Genomic DNA, 23,770 nt, shown 5'->3' on the forward strand with positions numbered 1-23,770 from the left:
GAGAGAATGAATCTGACAGTTGCTTTTGTTCTCTATATATCTTGGATAGCAGATCCTTATCATTAATATTGGAAACAAAGATTTTTTTCTCCCAATTCACCTTTTCCCTTATTCTATTTACATTGAATTTATTCATACACAAAAAGCTTTTCGATTTCATGTAATCAAAATTTTCTATTTATCTTTCATGGTTGCCTCTACATCTTGTTTGGTTAAGAACTCTCCTAAAGTACGGGGCAGCTAGGTGGCGCAGTGGATAGAGCACCAGCCCTGGATTCAAGAGGACCCGAGTTCAAATCTGGCCTCAGACACATACCACTTAGTAGCTGTGTGACCTTGGGCAAGTCACTTAATCCCATTGCCTAGCCAAAAAAAAAAGAATTCTCCTAAAGTTGTGAAAAGTAACTGAGGTAGTTCTCTTTCTAATTTTATTATGGCATGAATTTTCATAATCTTTGCAACAAATATCTCTGATAATGATCTTATAATCAAGATGTAGGGGATTTTCAAAATAAAAATCATAAACTATTAACAACTAGGAGAAAGCCCAAGAAGAGAAATACAAATCCAGACAATTCTGAAGCTTCATCTCACCCTCAGTAAATTGGGGAAAAACTGGGCATTTTCATTGGCTGCTCCCTGTGCCAGGAATTCTCATCCTCCCTCCTCTCTACCTCCTAGCTTCTCTAGCTTCCTGCAAGTCTCAGCTAAAGTTTCATCTTCTACAAGAAATCTTTGCCAGTCCTTTTAATCTTAGCACCTTTCCTCTGAGATGACCTCTGACATACACTGTACACATCCTATTTGTACACAGTTGCTTGTAAGCTGTCTCCAGTTCCCCTCTCCCTTTCCTTTACTTACTGCTTTTTGTCTTTTTTGGCACTTAGAACTGTGGCTACCACACAGTAGGTGCTTAATAAATCCTTGCTGACTGTGATCCAGAGCGCCAACCATTGAACATAGCAAGATCACTGAGTTCAAAGACAGAAAGAATGCACTCATACACAACAAAATATTCAGAGCAGCACTTTTCTGATAGCAAACAACCTATACAGCCAGGTAGTACAGTAATAGGACACTGAGGCCTGAAGACCTGATGTTCAAATCTAGCTTCAGTCACTTACTAGCTGTGTGACCCTGGGCAAATCACTTCACCTCTCCCTGTTTCAGTTTCCTCAACAGTAAAATGGGAATAATAATAGCACCTACCTCACAGGACTGTTGTAAAGATCAAATGAGAGAATATTTGTAATAAATGGTGCTTAATAAATACCCATGCACTGGCATATTTAATAAATGGTATTTATCCCCAGCCCCCTTCAAAACAAAATAAAACAAAAAAACTGGAAATAAAAGTAGGTGCCTATTGACTGGGGAATGGCTAAACAAACTGGAGGATATGAATACAAAAGAATATTACTATATAGTAAGAAACAATTAGTATTAAGAATATTCTAGAAAAATATGTAATGTGAAATAGGCAGAATCAAAAAGCAATATACAAAATGATACAACATAAATAAACGAACAATACTTTCCCATCCCCAAAAGAAACTAACATCATATAATTATAATAATCAAGTTTGGCATTAAAGAGAAGAAATGTGTCTCCCTTCTTTGCAGAGGTGGGACAATATGGGTGTGGAAAACAGGACATACTGTCAGTGCATATGTTGGTTGGTTTGATAAACTGCCTTTTTTGTCCCTCTTTCTGATTTATTCTTTGTTAAACAGAATGGCTCAACAGATTAGAAATAAAAGTGATATAAAAACAAAGAAATCAAAAGTGAGAGACTGACAATCAGGATCACTTAGTTATTTTAGAACTCTCAGAGGTTTCTAAAGGTGCTATGAGAGTGCCTATGTAATAAAATCATGTCAATTTACAAATAAAAACTATTTTAGCAGAACAAAGCTAAAAATTCTTTAGTAAGATTTCATTTGAAAGATTTACTAAGCAGTTCACTTTGATAAAATGCTATTTTTCTAAGATGTAAATTGTAAGGAAGGTACATTCGTAATTTGCATAATTTGTAAATTATGTCTAAACTTAGTCTGAACACTAAATAAAGCAATCCACTTACCTACAATGTTTAGACGCAAAGCTTTTTCATTCTTCAACCTTAGAATGAAAAAAAAAGTGTTAGGAAACCTCCAAGCAATTTTTAAAAATCAATTAAGAACAACTAGTATAAAAAATTGCTCAAAGGGGGTCCCCCTTTCAAAGCTCATTTTTATAGGAGATTAGATTAGTTATATTCAACCACATCACCATTTAAAGCATTTCCTGTATTGCAAATCATTGAACCATGAAGTCTTATTACTTGCTTCTTAGATCCTGACACTTAAATGAAACCTACAGGAATGAAATTGTTAAAAGTGAAGCTACTCAAATGGATTAAGACACAAGTTAATTATCTCATGACAAAATAGGCACAATTAATGTGCATATTGGAAATGTAATCCACTTAATTGATAATGCTAGCTAGTATTCAAACATTTATTAAGTACCTAAATTATAAAAGAAATCTGTGCCAAGTGTTGGAGATAAAATGATTAAAAATGACAATTCATGCCATCAAAGAGTTTACATCATATAGAGGAAAACAGAGCATATATACACCTCAAAGTCTAATACAAATACAAGGTCGAATATTATGGCAGACAGAGAGATGCTGATAAAGTGCTTAAGTAACATGTGAGGAAGGGCATAATATGTTTACTTTGGGGAGGAGTAGAATGGAATCAGAGAAAATGGAGATGAGCCTAGACTTAAAAAAAAAAAAAGATTCTGAAAGTCCAAGATAAAAAGTGAGTACATGGCAGGCAGGTGGGATGGCCTATATAATGCATGGAGGCAAGAACTGGCATGCTGAGTTCAAGAACAGTTAGGAATCTAGTTCGGCTAAAAGGTGGAGTGAATGATGATGATAAGGTGAAAAAGTGCTGGAGGATAGGTTGCAGGCTGTTGGAACTTGACATGTCAAGCTGAAGGGTTTCTATTTTATCGTAGAGATGATAGTGTAAGGGGAATGGCATGTGAGGGTGTGAGTAGCTCTAACATTCCTTCTAATCAAAATCCATGGTCCTATGGAAATAGTGAGTTAGAAGAGACAGAAGGCCCAAGATCATAAATAAAAGAGAAGAATTTCAGAATTCAAAATCCAAGAGGCACAACAGGCTGTGGAGTACCAAGTTTTAAGGGTTACTCACCCTTGTGGGTGGGCTAGGATAGAATGGTAGTTGCTAGAGTAAAAGAGGTTTAATTAACTGAGAAGATGAAGTATTTGTTGGGACATCAATATGAAAATTAAGTCCCCAAATATAAGGGCATGAGTTGAGATGGTAAGAAGACTAGGATGTGAGCCACGTAATCAACTTATAAAAGGAAGAACAGTGAGTAGGAGGTCAGTGGATGGTAGCAATCAAGATCAGGAAAGGGTAAGATATTCATGTAGTATACATTTCAGAGAATGCTTGGTTGCTGAGTTATTTTTGAAGAGTGGCGTCTCAAAGTGGCAGTGGGAGAGAAATGGAGTATCTAGCCCCAGCAGAAGAGAAGATTTGAGAGAAAGAACCTCTGGCACTTGGGAGGGTGATAAGAGATGGGGTGTCTTTAGGAAGAAACTAGATTTTAGCCAGTATCACAAGATAGGGGAAGTATGAACAGCAGGTATATTATGTAAGTTTTCACTTCCTGCTACATTAAAGAAGTCATAATGACTTAGTGTGCCATTGCCATTTAAATTGTTTAATTAACTCATATGAATGTTAATCTTAAATATTAAACGAATTCAATCATTTTTCAGTCTTGTCATTCTTTGTGATCCCATTTGGGGTTTTCTTGGCAAAGATATTGGGGTGGTTTGCCATTTCCTTCTCCAGCTCATTTTACAGATAAGAAACTGAAACAGACAGTATTAAGTGACTTGCCCAGGGTCACACAGCTAGTAAGTGTCAAGTGTTTGGTCTGAGGCCGCATTTGAACTCAGGTCCTCCTGACTTCAGGGCAGGTGCTTTATTCACTGTGCCACCTAGCTGCCCCGAAGGTAAGTCTTCCTTACTAAAGGTCTGGCAATTTATCCACTGTACCACCTAGCTGCCCATTTAAAAATACAGCTATTTCCCATATGGCACTAATTCTTTTGGAAAGATAATAACAAAAATAGTACAAAATTACAAAAAATATGTAAAGACAAAACAGCTCAAGTAGATAAATTTCCTAATTGTGGCTGCGCCAAAAATTAATAACATATACACACTGAGCATTTTCAATGAATGATCAATCTAGCAAAGTTAGCTTCAGAATGACATATATACACAACAATATGAGGTCGTCAGTTCATCCTGCAAAACCATGCCACAATCTAAATAGATATACCAATAATTCTGGTAATAGAAAATGCCTAAATAGATAATTTTAAAGCACAAATGTTTCAAAATACAGTTTTAAGTACAGGGGGAAACTATCATGCTTTTCAAAATACAAAATAAGTCTCTAAATTTTTAAGCCTTATGTTCATTTTTCCTATTGCTTTCTACGTTGTTTTTTTTCCCCCACAATGAGTCATCCTCACCTGGTGTCTAGAGTTCTTCGCTATGTGCCCTGCATGACAAGCAAGAAATGACAGTGCATGGCAACAAGATGTTGCCATGGTGAGGATGTCAAAGAAATGAAGTCAAAATTAAACAGTACATTATAGTCTCTTTCTCGCTGCTTATAAATATTTCATAGTTGAGGTAAATTAATCTAAAGTATCTTACTATTTTTCTTTAATTCTGGCAAAAGCAGAATTTGAATGTAGTTCTACCTAAATGCAGGAATATTATGTAATGTTTTTACACCTTTCAAAAATATATATGCAATTTCTTTTATGTCTCAGCACTGCTGGTCTCTAGCATAGCCATAGCTTAAAAAAATCATGTGCAGTAGTAAATAAAAGGTCTTATTTGTCCCTTGATATGGTGATGGGGTGGAGCATACTTAAAATTATGTCATTTCCATGACCTTTCTTTCAATAAATACCCCTAGAGCTATTGCAAGGAGCCCAGGGGGGAACCATGGGGGGGGGGGAGGAGACAAAGAAAATTAGATGTCCTCTAGGGAATCCTTCCAGAATTTTTGACATTCAAGCTGCATTTGTTCAAATGAACCACCCTATTTCTATTAGCTACAAAGGAAGTCATCTGCTACTGTTTCCCAAGCAGCCCAAGTATTCTAGATTGTCTGAAGCTGTTTCTGTGTGTCCTTCAGGTAGGCCGTTTGCCATTTTATCTTGCTTCAATATCCTGCCACCATTCAATCTGCATCATCTCAGCAGATGAAAGTCTTTAAACTAAGCACAATATTCTCACTGCAGGCAGAATGAAACTCACTAGAACACTGTTCTGTCATTAACATTTAAAAATTTTTTATCTTTTGTTTTTACACCAATTATTTTTTCAAATTGTCCTCCCTTTATTCTCTCCCAATGAGTCATTCCTTATCATAAATGGGCAGGGGGTGGAAAAAAAAACATCAGCAAAACTAGCATCATAAAAGTCTGATGTTGCATGAAGCATTCCATGGCTATGGTCCTCCCACTTCTGAAAAAGCAGGTGGATGTATTCTTCTATTACTTGATCATTATAATTTTACAGCATTTAGTTTTAATTGTCATTTTTTCTCCATCTACATTGTTGCAGATAGTTTCCCCGATTTTGCTTACCTCACTTTCCATCAGTTCCTGTTAAGTCTTTCTGTGTACTTCTCTAGTCATCATTTCTTATAGTACAGTTATATTTGACCACATCTGTGTACCACAATTTGTTTAACCTCAAGTGATGGCCATCTATTTCATTTCCAGTGCTTTACTACTATAACTATTTTGGCATACAAGGGTCCTCTCTTCTTTCCATTGACTTCACTGAGGTATACACCTTGCAGCAGAATCTCTAGTTCAAAACGTATGGCCACCTTAATCACTCTTCGCACAATTCCAAATAGATTTCCAAAACGGTTGGATCAATTCACAGTTCCACCAATAAACCCTAATATGACCTGTATAAACATGGTTTATGGTAACCAATAAAATTGCTTATTACTAATAATAGCATATACATAGCACTTTGAAGTTTGTAAAGCATTTTATAAGTTATCTCATTTGATTCATAAACAAACCCTAGGATATTTTATTATTAATGCCACTTTATAGATAAGGAAATCGAGTCTGATATACCAACCACAATCCTAAGTAACTCACATATTAACTGAATCAACCTATAAGCATTAATTAAATGGCTATAAATTTGCAAGGACTATGCTGGATGCTGGAGATACAAAAATAAATTAAACAGCTGCTGCCCTAAAGAACTTACTTTCTACTGAGGGAGACAACATATACATAAATAAGTATGTGCAAAATAAATACAAAATAACTTTGAAGGGAAGGACATTAACAGGTAAATGAATCAGGAAAGGTTAAATATAGAAGGTGGCATTTAAGCTGTGTTTTAAAGGAAATAAAGAATTTCTAAGAGGCAAAAGCGAGGTAAGAATTCATTCCAGGCATGGGGAACAGCCTGTGCTTAGAGGGCTAAGTTTACTTTTTCCCTAAAAATTTAGTGGTTTCATTAAAGGGACTAATAAAAAGCACAATATTAATCTGTTCAGAGTTTTACTTAAGTGGCAGAATATAGTGAAAGCATTCTTCAATGCAAAATGAAACATGACATCATTCTTCTTTTATTTTTAATTTATGGAATAAAACAACCATTTCCACAACACAGTATAACAAAAAAAAAAGATGATTGCACATGAAACTGCAAATCTATTATGTACAACTTGCTATTCCTTTTAAATATATAAAGTTATCATGTAAATTTCTTTTTTCTTCTTCCCACCTCCTCCTCTGCCCTAGAGGATGGCTACCATTAGACAGAAACATGTATTGTATGTGTGTGTCTGTGTGTGTGTGTGTGTCTGTGTGTGCGTGTGTGTGTGTGTGTGTGTGTGTGTGTGTGTGTGTGTGTGTGTGTAAAATCATTCTATACATACTTCTATTTATCAGTTCTTTCTCTGGATGCAGATAGCATCTTCCTTCCTATATCCTTTGTAGCTAATTTGGGTATTTATAACATTCAAAATGACTTAGGGGGCAGCTAGGTGGCACAGTGGATAGAGCACCAGCCCTTAAGTCAGGAGGACCTGAGTTCAAATCTGGTCTCAGATCAAACACTTGACACTTACTAGCTGTGTAACCCTGGGCAAGTCACTTAACCCTAACTGCCTTTAAAAAAAAAAAAAGATATTAAAAAAATGACTTAGTCACTCTTAGTTGTTCTTAAAACAATACTGCTGCTACTGTATACAGCATTCTCTTGGTTCCGCTCATTTCACTCTTCACTATTTCATGCCAGTCTATTCATGTTTTTCTAAGATCATCAAGCTCATCATTTCTTACAGTATTCCATCACGATCATATACCACACAACTTGTTCAGTCATTTCCCAACTGAGGGTATCCCCGCAATTTCCAGTTCTCTGCCACCATAAAGACAGCCAGCATTTTAGAACACATAGGTTCTTTTCCTTTTTTCCTAATAATCTTTGGAAACAGACTTAGTAGTAGTAACATGATTCTTCTTCAGGCTTACTATATCCATAGTGAAATGTTTGAGGTCTCTTACAAAATCTCAGAAACCACTAATTATTCAAGAAAACATTATTTGAAAACACAGTCTAATACCTGAATATAAGAATTTTATGATGTTTACAAGCAATTATTAACTTCAAGAAAAAGGGAAAAATAAAAAGCAGGAAAAATCTTACTATGCTCAATTCCATGGCATCTTAATAGTCTCTATGGCTGGAAAAAACACAATTAAAGGTATAATGAATTGGCTACTGGTACTAATGCATTATAGGGACAAATAACTTTTTCCATAAAGGACATATAACAGAAGTATCAGCTATCAAAAACAACCTCTACATTGTGAATACGTGGTTCTGGAAGTCACTAATACAGCTATTCTGATGTCATTCTCATGTCAATATCCATGCCTCCCCATTGCCCACAAAATATAATCCAAATTTCTTAACATTACATTCAAGACTCTCTATGATGTGATCCAACCTAATAAAAGTATTATCTCCCATTATACCATAATACATCTTCCACTATAATCAACCCATAACACCTGCCCTCATCACCTCACACCTGGCAAACTGCAGAAACTGCTGGTCAGTCTGCCTACCACAAATCTGTCCACATTCCAGTCTACCCTCCACTCAGATGACAAAATGTTCTTCCAAAAGTACAAATGTAACTTTTCTCCCCACATCCCCACTTAATAAAGTCTAGTTGCTCCTTATCACATACAGGATCAACTGTAAAATCTTCTGTTTTGCAAAACCCTCTGTAATCTATCTTCCCCCTTATTTCCAGTCTTCTTACCCTCATGCCCCATCCTCTCCCTCCCACTCTCAACTTCAAATAGTTTGCAATCCAGTGACAATGGCCTCCTTGCTGTTCCAGTGTTGATGCTGGGCATTTTTACTAAGGGATCGCCAATGAATACTCTCCATCCTCACCTCTGCCTCCTGCTTCCATGGCTTCCTTCAAATCCCAGCTAAAATCATCTCACCTTCTATGAAAAGCCTTTCCTGATACTCCTTAATTCCAGTGCCCTTCCTCTGTTAATTCCAATCATCCTACACACAGTAGTGTACAGGCTGTCTTCCTCATTAAATTCTGAGCTCCTTGAGAACAGACTGTCTTTTACCTTTCTTTGTATCTCCAGCACTTAGCAGTGTCCAACACATGGTAGGTACTTTAAAAAAAAGTTTTTAATGATGTCTTTTTTTCTACATCATCATAATTTTGCCCAATATCCCTTCCTCTTCCCTATCCCAGACAGCCATCTCATATAGCAAACACTATTTTATTTAAAGACAAAACTGAGAAAGAGGGGGAAAAAAAATCAATACAACCTATCAATACATTTTTAAAAAGCCTGAATATAGGTGCAACATGCAATACCTGTAGACCTCCCTCCTCTGCAAAGCAGTAGGACGGGGGGTATCCTTATATCTTTTCTTTAGGGTCATATTTGATCTTTATAATTTTACAACATCCATTTTTGATTTTGTTGTGTGGCTCTTTCCATTTACTTTGTTGCATCCAGAGACAGGCATTTAATAAATGTTTCTTGATGGACCACAACTGATATTTTCATACCTCTGTCAGGATAACCTTTACCTAAAAAAATCACCTACTATTTCTAACTAGTCCATTCCCAGGTACAGATACCAAGTAAATAGAAATTTGTGTTCTAATATAGATTTTTGCCCACTATCAGCTGTGTAATCTTGGACAGGTTCCTCAACTTCTAGGTATCTCTATTCTTCCATCTGTAAAATAAGGGAACTAGAAGCATATTTATTGTAAGTACAAAATTGACTACATCATACAAATTAAGACCAGCTGAAAAACCTGTCCATTCAAGAGCAACAGAATATTTGATTTGATCTCTTCACTTAAAAGAACTTGATAAATTACACTGAAATTTTATACTTTAACAGAGCCTGATAATTTGTCATATTAATTTTGCAGTATACTAAGATACTAAATACACACATGAAAAAAATTTTTCAAAAAATTTTACACTCAAGGCATGAGAGCCTATGCATGATTTCAGGATGCAAATTGACTTTTTGAATTTGAAAGAGTTACTCAACATATCCCTGCTTCCTAAAGATTCTTAGTCAAAAATGTATTTCAATAAGCTTCTATGAAATATTTTATATATAAGGTGCTATAGTATCTCTCACTTTGTCCAAGCCTAAATCACCATCTTCTTTCTCCCCTATCTCCAAGAAAGACAAGAAAAGACTAAGCCCTGCCTTACCTCATTTGTCTATTTTCGATGACACTACTCTCTTCTTAGTCTCATAATTGTGAAGGCATCTTTGACTCATCCCTCCCCCTCAACCCTCACATCCAAAGAGTTAAGTCATGTCAATTCAACCTTTGTCATGCTTCACATTCATCTCTCTTACTCCTTTCCACTCCCATTACAACCACCTTAGTTCAGATCCTCATTTTTTGACATCACGTCCCTAATGTGCTTGACAAGAACCACAGACAAGGCTGAAATTGTAGGCAGGCCCCAAGCTCTGGGATATGTGAACACTCAAAGCCTAAAGGAAAAGGAGAGTTTTTCTTCAAAAGAGAAATAACGTACAAGTTAAATACCCATTCTAGGCATCTATATTCACGTAATCATATTCTACAGCATAGATCATCCCTTTGAAAACCAAACAATTAGAGATTTGTTCACTTAAAATGTTATTTAAAGATCTGTTCATTATTTTTCCTGTTATTTCAAAAAGAACTAGACCATTCCCTATCTCAGCAATACTTCTGCAATATCCAGTGTTATAGTGAGGCTCACAGCAGATAATTTACACAAAAATGCTTTGCAACTTTTAAGCACTTTATAAAAGTCAGTTATTGTTCCTACTCATCTACTGGCAGCTACTAAATTTGCAAGTGGATTGCACAGTAAGAAGCTGTTAGCCTCCATAGGGCTGGTCTTACAAACCCAAACAACATCATAATCTAAGTTCAACATCATTTACTATAAATTATATGGTTGAAATGCCATCCATCCCAATCCTAAAAGACTAAGAGTAGCTACTGATTATGTGAACACTTGAATGACTTCTACGTCTATCTATTAAATATTTTCTAAGATGTATCTAGGTAAAGTCCTTCAACTGTAATTTAGTACTGTAAATGTAACTCCTCCAGCCTGCTCTCCTTTTCTAAGTTAAAACAAACACACACACACACACACACACACACACACACACACACACACACACACAAATTCTCAGATTCTGATTAGTTCTGTGCCAAGTTATATAGCTTGCTCATTAATGAAGTTATGGCTATTTAATGAACTTACTATTATCCTTTTGAAGGAGGACAATTCGGTGTCAGTCAATCAATAAGTATTTATTAAGTGCCTACTCTACGCCAGTGAAAGATAAAAAACAGTCCTTGCCTTCAAGGGTATCACAATACAATATGGAAGACAACATGCAAACAACTTAGTAAAAACAAGCTACATACAGAATAAATAGGAAATAATCAACAGAGAAAATGATACTAGAATTAAAGAGGGACTGAGAAAGCATTCCTGCAGAGAATGGCATTTTAGGTGACATTTGAAGGAAACCAGGAAAAAGATGACAGAGAGAGACAGAGAGAGAGTGTGTGCGCGCGCGCGCGCGCGTGTGTGTGTGTGTGTGTGTGTGTGTGTGTGTGTGTGTGTGTGTGTGTGTGTGTGTGTGTGTGTGTGTGTGTGTGTGGAATGGGTGAGGGACGGTTATAAAAGGCTTTGAGGAGAAGATTACACATTTAACTGTAGAAGCCATAGGCAACCACTGAAGGGTTGAACCTACACTTCAAGAAAAACACTTTGACTTCTGAGTAAGGAGGGACTTGAGGCAGGCAAACCGTCCCCCAGCAGGCCATTGCATCAGTCCAGGTGTGAAGTGATGAGGGTTTGCACCACAGCTGATATCAGAAGAGAAAAGGGGACACACTTGAAAAATGTTACAAAAGTGAAATTGACAGGCCTTGACAACAGAAAACAGTCAATGTGAAGTTAAGAGGGATTTGGTATGAATTCATATTTGGCTACTTACTGCCCATAACTTTGAGGAAGTCACTAGGTCTCAATTTGTAAAAAGAAGAGGGCAGTCTGTATGACCCCTAAGGTTCCTTCTGGCTCTATAATCTAAAAAAAACCAAAAACCAACTTTTCTTTTGTGAATTCTCTATTATGTGGCTTTAATTAGAACATGACCCACAGGCACCAGGAAGTAAAGGTAGATCTTCATAGGTTGATAATTTCATCCTTGGTTCTCTTATATGAGAGCAGTTACTTTCCTGTTTATAGTTATCTGTAGCAGGTTAAAAAAAATAGGCAAGAGAATGAAAAATCACATCAATGAAGGTGCTACACAATTCCCCAAATTCCCTTTCCTTTTATTTCTGGCCCAATTCACTGCCCAGCTGCAATGCCAGGTGACAAGAGATCAGATGGACTAACTCAATGGGTGCCCATTTCATATTCTCCCAATGATGCTAGATAGCTATGAATTTCATGAAGCAGAGCTGAGAAAAATGAAAACTCTAGGGAACCAAAAGGTGAAAAATGCACAGAACATTTAAGTAAGCCCAAGTACATTAACAATTAAAACATGTACCATAAAGTTACATGAGAGACATCAAAATTACATGATCAGAAATGGAAATAGGTCAGTTCTGGACTGAGAATCTGAGATAAATAACAAACAATCCAAATATTACATATTGGTAGGCTTGAAATACTTAAAAGACCCAAAGGAAGGCCTCCAATTTGTTATACATAGTAGAAGTTTAATGAGATACTTATTTTAAGTGAGGAGGTTCTCTAAGGGGGATTTAGAAAAGTATATGGACAAAAGTTACACAGAATAATTTCAACATCTACCAGTGGAATGAGTAGCCATACCAATAAGAGAGAATATGGATCCATCAAATTTGTATTTATCTGCATGTTTCATTTCACCAGAACAGATAACATTTTACCATTTCTATCATTTGAATCAGCTTCCAAATTGCCAAATAGGAAAGTCTGAATAGAAAATTTTACCATTTTAAAACAAATCACTCTATTACATCAATCTTTTAATAAAAGTCCAACCATCAATAATAACAGTATAAAAATATTGGTTGGTTCATAACAAAGTTTACAAAGCAGTATTTAACCACCCAAAAGAACAAATATTTACTAAGCCTATTATGTGTAAGATACTCTCACACTTTTAGAAATGCCACTTTCTTTGATTTTGTTTCATTTTTTTGTTCTATTTCCACACCACATGATGTTTCCTTAAGTGTTGCTATGCTATTTTCAAACTGTCCTTAAGTTGCTCCGTTAGAACAAATTGTTCAGTACTAAGACATTTACTGAACATTTTATTTTTCTATAAAGATGGCCAAAGGCTTCTTAAGTGCCTGGATCTTTTTCTATTTATCCATTTCATTTTTTCTCCACATAACTCCGTAGAATTGTGAGGATCATTAAAATTCCAGTAACATCTTAGAAAAATAATTCTGTTTCAAATAAGTATTCATGTACCCAAAGAAACTGGTAAAACAAAATGTTTAAAAACATAAGGGATTAGGGAAAAGGGACTCAGAACTAAACAGGTTTCTATTATATGAAGATTTTTATTTAAGAACAGGATATCTAAATTGTGCTACAGCAATTATTTCAAATTATACTCTGTTATAAATAAGTCAAATTCTAGTTCTTAAGTGAGGTTTTATTGCATTTTTTGTATCCTTTAACAGAAATCCCTAGCTTTAAAAAATTTGCCAAGAAAATGTTTCAATTTTCCATTAACTTTATTACAAAGGCAGGATATGTGTCTTCTTTATCTGATTCCCCCTCTCTACTAGTACTCTGACCCAGTCAACTGTACCAATAGTGGCTGAACTGACAAACTAATTACCACGTGTGCAAAACGTCACTAGGCGTGTGCTGATCTTTTCAGTCCTAACGCAATTTTGAACTATGAATTATCATGTGACTTATGTTAAATGTGTAGAGGAGAAAACAGAGGTTCTACCTTAAGGAAAGTTTAGCTTATAACAGCCACACCAACATGGACTCAATAATACACCAATATGTCCTATATAACGTGAGGAACATTGTTCTACCACATATACTCTCATAACACACTTTACTTTTAAAATACACTTTAAGAACAAGGCAAGGGTAGCTAGGCGGCACAGTGGATAGGGTACCGGCCCTCAAGTCAGGAGGACCCGAGTTCAAATCCGGCCACAAACCAAACACTTGACACTCACTAGCTGTGTGACTCTGGGCAAGTCACTTAACCCCAACGGCCTAAAAAAGAAAACAAAAAAATACTAGAACCTTTAGAGTTCAAATCTGGTCTCAGACACTTACTAGTTGTATGACCGTGGGCAAGTCACAACCCCAACTGCCTTCAAAATAAAAATACTACAATCTTTAGACCAAACATGGGGATCACAGACCTAAATAAGACCTTAATGATAATTTAATCCAAGATTTTCATTTGAAATCAAAACACTTAAAGGTTGAATCAGTACAATTTCACCCCTTTGACAAAGACCTTAAAGAAATTCATTGCTCTCCATAGGTACTTAAATATTTTTCCTCAATGCATTACAAAACCAGTACAGAGATACTTACTTTTCCTTTCTTTCTTGTTTGTGAGCTTCTCGATTAAGTTGAGCTGCTCTTCTGCTATAAGGATGGATAACTTTTTTCTGTTGTCCTGCACTTTTCCCCTTCAGAGATTTTGGCTAAAATACAGAATACAAGGAACATACCAGTGAGATTCATTAATAAATCCTAAAGTGTGGTATCTCAAGGAAGGATGGAGAGATTTGAGTTCAAGTATCACCTTTGACAGAAAATATAATGATAACTCTGGGCAAGCCATTTCCCCAGGCAACTCTAAGTCAATCAAGTTGCAGAGTAGCAGTTGATATCCATTATTAAAGGGAGTTTCCTCTTCAAGATTTCCCTGCCAGTGAAACCACAGGCTGTCCCTTCCAAATTCACCCCCTCCATCCCAAAACAAAAACAAAAACAGATGAGCCAGATGTAGATTTACATCAATGTTGGTTTTACTGTAGATATAATATTATTATGTAGATACTATATAGATATTACCTAGTTTAAAAATCCACAGTAGACTAGTAGCAGCAAATTAAGAGAACTGTTACAGATGGTACCAATGACAGAAAGGAAAAGGGAAAGCTGACAGCCTGAGACCAAGGGAAGTGACCAAAAAAACCACAAAGAGCTACCCAGCATAGAAGTTAATGACCCATATGCCTCAACAGGACCCCAGAGCATCATTATATCACCGTAAAGAACAAAGGCAGTGTGGGGGGAAAATGTTTGAAAAGAGCCCTTTACCTGGAATCTGGAGAGCCCTAGGTTCAGATGCCAGCTCTTTGGTTTACTAACTATGGGACCATAAACAACACATTAAAGCTCTATGAGTTTCAATTTCCTCACCTATACAATGGCAGGGTCTGTATTATTTACAAAGAAGCACATCTTAGCTGACAGAGTGCTGGTCTGGAGGAAGACCCGGATTGAAAGTCCTTCCTCTGACACATTCTAGCTGTGTGGCCCTGGGCAAGACATAAATTCTCACTGCTCCAGTCAACTACGTAATACTATAATTTGCAGAGAATGTACTGACCTGCATTAGTACTGGGAGTTTCCTCACTTGGGAGCTCCCTATACCTGTGAAAACATAGGTCTAGTCCCTACCTCTATCCTTAAACACTCCATAGGTACTTGAGAAAAATGCTTCATAAACCTCATCAGGGAAAAATATTTTTAAAAAAAAGTCGTGATGACACACATATGGCAGATTTTTCATAACTACTGATAATATACCTATGGTACAGTTTTTGAGAAAATTCAGTGGTTTCAGATTACTAAAAACTCAAGAAACCTACTATGCCTGTTAAACGAAGCTAGGTGGTGCAAAGAATAGAGCACTGGGCCCTAAATTATTGTCATAAGCACTGATATAAACAAAATAGCCCTAAGAAGTTTGGATATACAAGCACCAAACGGACTACATCTTAATAGATAGGAGAGAACTAGTTACTGATTTAGGAGTTGTTTCTAAATCAGCAATGTAAATTCAGATAACTTAGAAAGACAAAGAGCAATAACAACATGATGCACAATTAAAATACCTACAACCTTATCTATTTAAACATTCTATTGATCTGAAAGAAAAATTAGAAACGGACAAAGGGAACAGAAATTTCCTATGGAAGTTTAACCAATATCAAGGAATCACCACAAGTACCCAAAGAAGCCTAAAATCCACCTCAGTGAACAAATATTTAAGACAGGAAATAAAAAGTACTTCCCATGTTAATATCATAAAAGACTTTTTAAAAACCCAAAGAGTAGAAGCTGGAACAGTAATGGAAGAAAGACACCGTGACATTTAAGAAGAGAATTAGACTGTGTAGAATATAAGCCTTGATTCCAAACACAGTTCCCAGACTACACTATGGTTTCTAGTCTTATTTCATAAAACTTCCCCTTTGTACAGTCTGTTCTAGCCAATCTGGATTCAAATTTCATTCTGCTGTCTTCTATCACCATGCATTCATCCAGTCTAGGTTGTACATTAGTCATGGAAGGCACTACTTCTTCATTTCTGCCTACTGAGATCCTTCTCTTCCTCTTTTCAAATTTTCCTATATAACACTGACTGTATCTGAATGTCTCCATTGTCCCCTATCAGCTATATCATAGTATATACTTATCTGTGTTCAGGCTGTATTGCTCATTAGTAAAACAAGTTCCTTGAGGGCAAGAACTATTTTATTTTTCATCTTCTAGCTCCAGTGCCTAAAATGTACCTTACACCAAGTAATTTTGTTTAATAAATATTTATTGAATTAAAAAGAACAGAAAAGAGTGAAATACCAGTATAAAAGTTAAAAGTAAAGGAAGACTTTAAATCAAATCACGCAGCAAGAGTTTTCTTCAGCAAGATAGCTCTTCCATGTTATTGGGTACCATGTTACAAATAACAAACACAAGGAAAAGATATTGCATCATCGCATGCAAGAAAAATCTCTATGAAGTGTCACATATAAACTAAACCTAAAAATCTTTGTAACCAAAACTTTTTAGCAGTCCACCAGTCTATCAAAGACTAAGTAACAACAACAAAAAAGGATCTTTAAAAATAATTAATGATAATATAGTGACCTCAGGGTGACTACCTTCATTCTTATTAGTGGGTCTGACTAAGAGTAAACTCTAAAATTTATTACAAAGCAGGTCAATATAGTTGGAACTTCCATTCTGACTCAATTATGCTTGAGATTCCTTTTAATAACTCATTTACAAAAAGGTACCTTAGGGCAGCATGTAAATTTATCATGAAGATGGGAAATACATAATAAAGTTTAGTAAACTTGAGAGCACTTTTTCTTCCTTTTTAGTATGATATTAAAATAAGAAGTAGGAAATGCTTCAGCAACAGAGAGCTGAAATAAAATGCTAGTGGTAAAATGTTAATCAATCCATCAAGCTGGAGGCCAAACCCAGTATCTCATAACAAGGAATGAGTCATCTACATCAGTGCTTCTCATGGTTTGCTCCCACAGGCTGGTCCAAAATCAAGTCACACTCAAATGTAAGCTCTATTTTTTAAGTATTTTCCATTGCAGGTTTAAACACACATTAAAAATGAATATCTAAAAGATATAAATACAATAATGGTTATTTTCCTAGATAAAGGCTTAATTTTTATTCCTGTTTTATTTATTTGGTGAGGTGTCAAAAGCAGATTCTATCAGGAAAAATATTTTTTAAAAATAGTCACGTGATGACGTGTGGAGCACATTTTTCATAACTATTGATAACATACCTGTGGTACAGTCTCTGGGAAAATTCAGTAATTTCAGATTACTAAAAACTCAAGACCCCTACTATGCCTGTTGAAGGGAACTAGGTGATGCAATGAATAGAACACTGGGCCTAGAGTCAGAAAGATTTGGGTCCAAATTTGGCCTCAGACACTTCCTAGCTGTGTCATCCTAGGCAAGTCACTTAACTTTTGTTTGCCTCAATTTCCTCATCTGTAAAATAGACTTGCTCCCAGGGTTATTATGAGGATCAAATGAGACAATAATCGTAAAGTGCTTAGCACAGCGTAAACACACTGGCACATGGTAAGCGCTACATAAATGTTCTATTGGCTACAATTAAAGGCATGAACAATCAGTGGCAAAATTCCCCAAAAGTTCAAAATAATTCTACTGGAAATGATTCATTTCCCCTTCTCCCTCTAAGCCTTTCCCCAATGTATAGTCAATTTACTCTTTACTTTTGGTATTTCATCAGATGATCAGCTTAGCATTTGGGGAGCACAGTAACTAATGCTTCATATCTATTAAATATTATAAAACCTGCTAACTTACACAGGTAGTAGTGGTACTTCTCACAAAAATCACAGATCCTATAAGTAGGTATCTCTGGTGGAATGAAAGATAGGTCAGGTGAATCAGAAAATGTTGGGAAGAGGAAAGGGGTTTCCTCCATTTTCCCATATTGTATTCCCCTAACACAGGACACGCAAATCAACCAATCACTAAAACTACTATAATACACACACATGCCTGAAAGTATCCTAAATGGATTATATTCTTTTCACTAGAGTAATAAGAAAATTGTTTTGAAAAGCAATTGTATAACATTCTGCCTGCTTAAACACTGCCCTTAGTATATACTGGGGAAATGTAGCAAGATAAAACCTAAATTCTCCTGTGATTTTGAGTACTCAGACAAATCACTGCATTAAAGAATTACCATATATATATATACATATATATACATATATATATATATGTATATATATATATATGTATATATGTATGTATATCTTGAAGGACGAACATTGCATTTGAAAATTATCAATGGTCTTTGCAACCAGCCAAATAAACACCCACCCAGACAAACTTACTTCTTGTCAAACGATAATGAATAACAAAACCAAATGGCAATTTCAGGCTAGTTATTAAAAACTGATGACAAAAAATATGCATTCTGCATTTTTTTAACTTTTTACTTTAAATAGATATTTGCGTAATTTATACAAATCTAGCTGCTCTCTTCCAAAATTGTTGGCATCTTCTGGGTGCCACATTTTAGAAAGGACATGATAAGCTAACGAAGGAGCAACCAGAATGGTGAAGTAAGTTCGATTAGTTGAAGGAACTAAGGAAACTTGGCCTGGAGAAAAGAAAACTCAGAGGAGAATGGTAGTTGTCTTCTAAAATTTTGAAGAGGTATCAGTATTCTACTAGTTGTATTTGACCCCAAGATGCAGAAGTAGGAGCAATTAAGTAGAAATGATAGAAGCAGATTTCAACTCAATTTAAGAAAAAAGTTTCAAACAGATCTCTCCAAAGCAGTATGGCTGTCTTGGGATTAAAAATCCCACTCAAAAGAGGACTTCTAAGAAAGTCAGAATGACCATTTGATGTAACCCCAGTCTCAAAGCCCACTGGTAAGGGATCCTTCTCCCAGTTGGTGGGGATGAATGGCCTGAACCTATCTGTGTAAGGGACAAGGCAGAGCTGGCAACAAGAGAGGAGAGCTCTTAAGTTCTCAGAGACAGTCTTTATATAACTCTTCCAGCTTTGAGTTGCTTCAGATGCTTCTGGCTTCCAGCTTCAAAATGGAAGGTGGATGAAGTCAACCCACTTCAGAATGGAGGAAAGAACTCTGAGAAGACATGAGAGGAGCTGGCAGTCTCCATCATGTCCCTATTCCCAGCTTGCTACAGTAGAGATTTTGAGGAGTTTCCCCCTGGGGCGAGATCTAGGGTTTCTTCTCTTGGCTGCACTGAGTTGTCTTGCTCCCAAAGGAAGAGCTCCTTCACTCTGCATTGTCTATACAGTATATATTCTGGTATTATATCTTCTCTGATTTCTGTTTTGCTATTTATTTGGACAAATGGATTTTTTCGGCTAAGTGCTATGTGTATTCAGTCTAGAATAGGTATTTGGTGGGAAAGGAGTCAAATCTTGGATGTAGAGCTTTGGGGTATTGGTCCACTTTCTCAATAATGTAAAGTGATCAGAAGTTAGCTTGAACTTGAATTTTTTAAACTATTTTCCACTGTAGGTTTAGACACACATTAAAAACGAGTATCTAAAAGATATAAATACAATAATGGTTACTTTCCTAGATAAAGGCTTAATTTTTATTCCTAGTTTGTTTACTTGGTGAGGTGTCAAATAAAAGCAGATTTTATCAGGAAAAATAGTTTTAAAAATAAGTCATGTGATGACATGTGTCATATACATCACATAAGTTAGCTTGAATCATATCCCCCAGACTAACAATATTTAGAGGGGGCAAATAGATATAACTCTTGCCTGGTATGCTCTCTCTCTAAGAAAAGAAGGTGATGACCTCTGGCCTCAACTTCCTGTTTCCCCTCATGATAGGAATAAAAATCTCCCTTAGAGAAGGGTTGGGGGGGAGAAGAGGCTAGAGTCTCTTCAAACCACAGCAACAATCTCCCCAACCTTCAAAACACATAAGGCTCACTACATATGGGGCCTCATTACATATTTGTTGTTGTAGTGATATTTTTTCAGGTATGGGGTGGACCATATCAAGTGTTAGCATTGCCTGGGAGTCAAAAATGGCCCAATGGCTTTCACATTTTTAAATATATTAAGACTTTACTTTAAAACGTAAATGCCACTCTTAGTTACCAGGCCAAAGACAGGTCTTATACGGAATTTGGAAAGAGCTGTAGTTTACAGACCTCTGGACTGATGGCCACTTCAATTCCTTCCTATTCTGAAACTATGATTCTGTAACTAGCCGAACAAAGATACAAGATTTGCACAATATTATCCGACCCCACAGAAAAAACTGGTGATTTCAAACTTTCATTATTAACAATTTTTTTAAAATTCTCTAACAATAGACAACAAAAATAATACAAATGTTTTAAATTTCATTCTATGCCCACTCATTGAAAGTCACCATAACTGGTAGATAGTGGCCTGCCTTGGAGTCAAAAAGCCTAGGTTCAAGTCCTGTATTTAACAGATATTGATTGAGTTACCAGAAGCGAAGTCATTTAACCTCTTAAGATCCCGAAGAGTTGCTTATCTGCATTCATGGAGGGAGCTTCCAAACAAAAATTCAATGATTCAAACCACATACCCCCCCAAAAAAAAATCATTATCACCATAATACCCCTCATTGCTGACACAACAGATGAATCAATGTGTGCATTAATTGCACATATTAAATGCCAGCATTTCCAACAAGGACAGGACATCAAACCTCATGATCAGACCCCAATATTTGCCAAGGAAAGAATACCAATCTCTGGAGATTCTCAAAAAATAAGCAGAGATAATTATTTTTCTAAAGTCATTTCTGAAATGGCAATACAGAGAGATATTGTGTAGACTAGCTAACTTATTCCAGCTTCACAAGTGTAAATCATATATACTGCAATCACCAAAAGAAGTTTCTCAGTCTACTGTAGAGATCAAAGTCATTTTATCTAAAGATGGTCATTTGCCCAGAGAAATAGCTGTTTTAACAACTTGCAAAAAATCCTGGTTTTTTATCACTAATGTGGTATGTTACTGAGAGTGCAGCACTTCCTAACTCTTAGTCTGGTTTTTATTCTGTATCTGTATTTTGAAAGTAACAAAACCCTATGGCTCAAGTCAATATGACAAAACAAGTCCATTTCCATTTATTTCTTGTCTCCAGAGGAAAACGATTTTCTGTCACATGGACTTGGCCCTGAAAAAAGAATGGGTTGATAAGGTATCTAAGCACTTAAAAGAACAATAACTTTGTAAGGTTCCTACAACAGATACTGTCCTTTCCAGTGACAGACAATTATATTGCTTAAAAAACAGCAAGGAAGAGGCAAATATCTTCTTAAAGCAGATTGGAGGAAATTCATCACAAAGAATTCCATCAAGATACAAAACTAAATCAAGAAAAGAGTACTCTAACCAGGAGGGAAGCATAAGTTAGACAGAAGATCTCCCTTACCATTACCAATGCACAAGACAAATAGAGTTAGTCTCCTGCTTCCAAACAGGCCATGTTCTAAAAGTTAATTTGTTAGTGAGATGGCTATTGAGATCTGAGAAAACTGCTTCCCCAAAATCAATGCTTTAAATGGTGGTTAGGCTCACTCATGGTTAGTCTACAAAAGCTAATTTAACTCACAATGTGTGGAACTAACAGCTGCTGTACTAAAGGAACTAGACCAAGCTCTAGGTCCTGGTAGCAGGGCCTTGTGATACAGGAAGATGGGGGGAAAGTGTTATGTTACCTAACCCTAATTGGGCTGTCACTTGTGCATGGCAATCCTTTTATCCACTTTGCACTGACTTCACTGTAGCAGAGTAGAGACCTGGTCTCCAGGCCAGGCAGACTTGAAGTTCTGCCTCAGGCACAATCCTGGCTGTATGATCTGGGCACATCACTTAGACTCTCAATGCTCTGAGGCCAAAGGTGTGAAACTGGCAGGGGCCAGCAACTAGATTAAAATGTAATTAGAAAATATTTAACTGAATAAGTAAAAGTACCACACAGATAAAGTTAATTTGTTTTCTAAGTCACTACAAGGCCCTGGAGGTATCTGTTTCAATTCGAGTTTAACACCACTGCTCTGGGGCAACTCTCAAGGACTAAATTGCAAGCAAAGGTTACAGTCTGAATTAGAAGGAAAGTCCTCACCCAGGAATTCTCTATAGCAATAAAATCACAGATACAGTCCCAATCCCTATCCCACTGACTTCATATTCCCATTCCCAACAAAGACTGTACCAAACTTTATCTTTTCCTCAGGTCTCCCAACTCTACTTTCCTCTTCTCTCTCAAAGGACCTTATCTCCTACTTTATAGAGAGATTAAGGTTATCCACATCATTAAATCCCTCACTTTCCTCCTCCAAGCCTCAAGTCTGCAGTTTTCACCCATGCTCTTTTCCTCTGCTCCAGTCAGTATCAGGATTAGTTTTCTCCTCGTTAAAACCAATCTTTCCAGTTATATTTTTGAACCCATCTCCTCCTATTTCTCTTCTTACCCACTGAACCACACTCCTTCCAGGTCTCCTCTGCTGGTTAATAAATGCTTGTTGACTGACTGGTTAATCATCACCCTCCCACCTCCAAGTGTGGGTGTTCCCCAAGGCTCTGTTCTAAGCTGCCTTCTCTTTCTTCATTTTCTCCCTTGGTGATTTCATCCATTCTCATCAGTTCAATTATCACACCTCTGCAAATGACTCACTTCTCTTACCTTCTCTCTCTCTCTCTCTCTCTCTCTCTCTCTCTCTCTCTCTCTCTCTCTCTCACACACACACACACACACACACACACACACACACACAAATCTTCTGCATTTCAAACTGCCTATTGGACAGGCATCTCAACTAACATGTTCCACCAACACCACAAATTCAACAATCCAAAACCAAGCTCATCTTCTTCTACACTAAACCTGACCTTCCTCCAACTTCCAAATTTTTTTGATTACATCCAACCCTGAAATTCTGCATATTACAGTAATGAAAGGGATGGACAAACAAGAAATGACCTTGGCTTCTATGTCCTAGTGATCATCTGTCATCCTTTTCTTTCTGTTAGTGGACAACAAAGTCCCTCTCCTAGTTCAAGCCTTCATTATCTCTAAGCTAAACTACCATAATAGCTTTCTAACCCAATTTCCCGGCCTCCAGTTTCTCTTTGCTTCAATCCAACTGTCACACAGCGGTCAAAATCATCTTTCAAATGCACATATCTGACCACGTCACTTCTCTGTTCAGAAACCTTCACTAAGTCCCTATGGCTGCTAGCATATTATACACACTCTGTAGCTTAGCAGGATAGGCCTTGCCCAAGCTGGATGCAAACTGCCCTTCTGGATTTATCGCATGCCATTTCCCTTCAGATTCGGCCAAATTTAACTACCAATTCTTCTCCGAATTGCATCTTCCACCTCCCTTCTCCTCCATGTGTCTATGCAGGCTGTTCTCCACACCAGGAATGCACACTTTCATCTATGCCTTACTTTCTCCATTGAGCCTTCTCTGATTCCCCCAGATAAAAGTTCTCCTCCTCCTCAAA

General features: G+C 36.6%; 1 protein-coding gene across 4 annotated transcripts in view; it reads right to left on the bottom strand.

The window, feature by feature from the left end:
- Window positions 1-23,770, bottom strand: part of TMA16 (translation machinery associated 16 homolog) — a 117,357-nt gene that overhangs the window by 83,613 nt on the left and 9,974 nt on the right. For all 4 annotated transcript variants that reach the window (XM_078149030.1, XM_020969669.1, XM_020969668.2 and 1 more), the window contains exons 2-3: window positions 14,280-14,392; window positions 2,085-2,122 (exon numbers count right to left, since the gene is read on the bottom strand). In XM_078149030.1, the coding sequence (XP_078005156.1) occupies window positions 2,085-2,122; window positions 14,280-14,392 (151 nt within the window). The remainder of the gene's footprint in view (window positions 1-2,084; window positions 2,123-14,279; window positions 14,393-23,770) is intronic.

Source organism: Phascolarctos cinereus, unplaced genomic scaffold (assembly GCF_003287225.1).
Source record: "Phascolarctos cinereus isolate Bilbo 61053 unplaced genomic scaffold, phaCin_HiC Scaffold_9;HRSCAF=440, whole genome shotgun sequence".
In the NCBI taxonomy this organism is placed as follows: Eukaryota; Metazoa; Chordata; class Mammalia; order Diprotodontia; family Phascolarctidae; genus Phascolarctos; species Phascolarctos cinereus.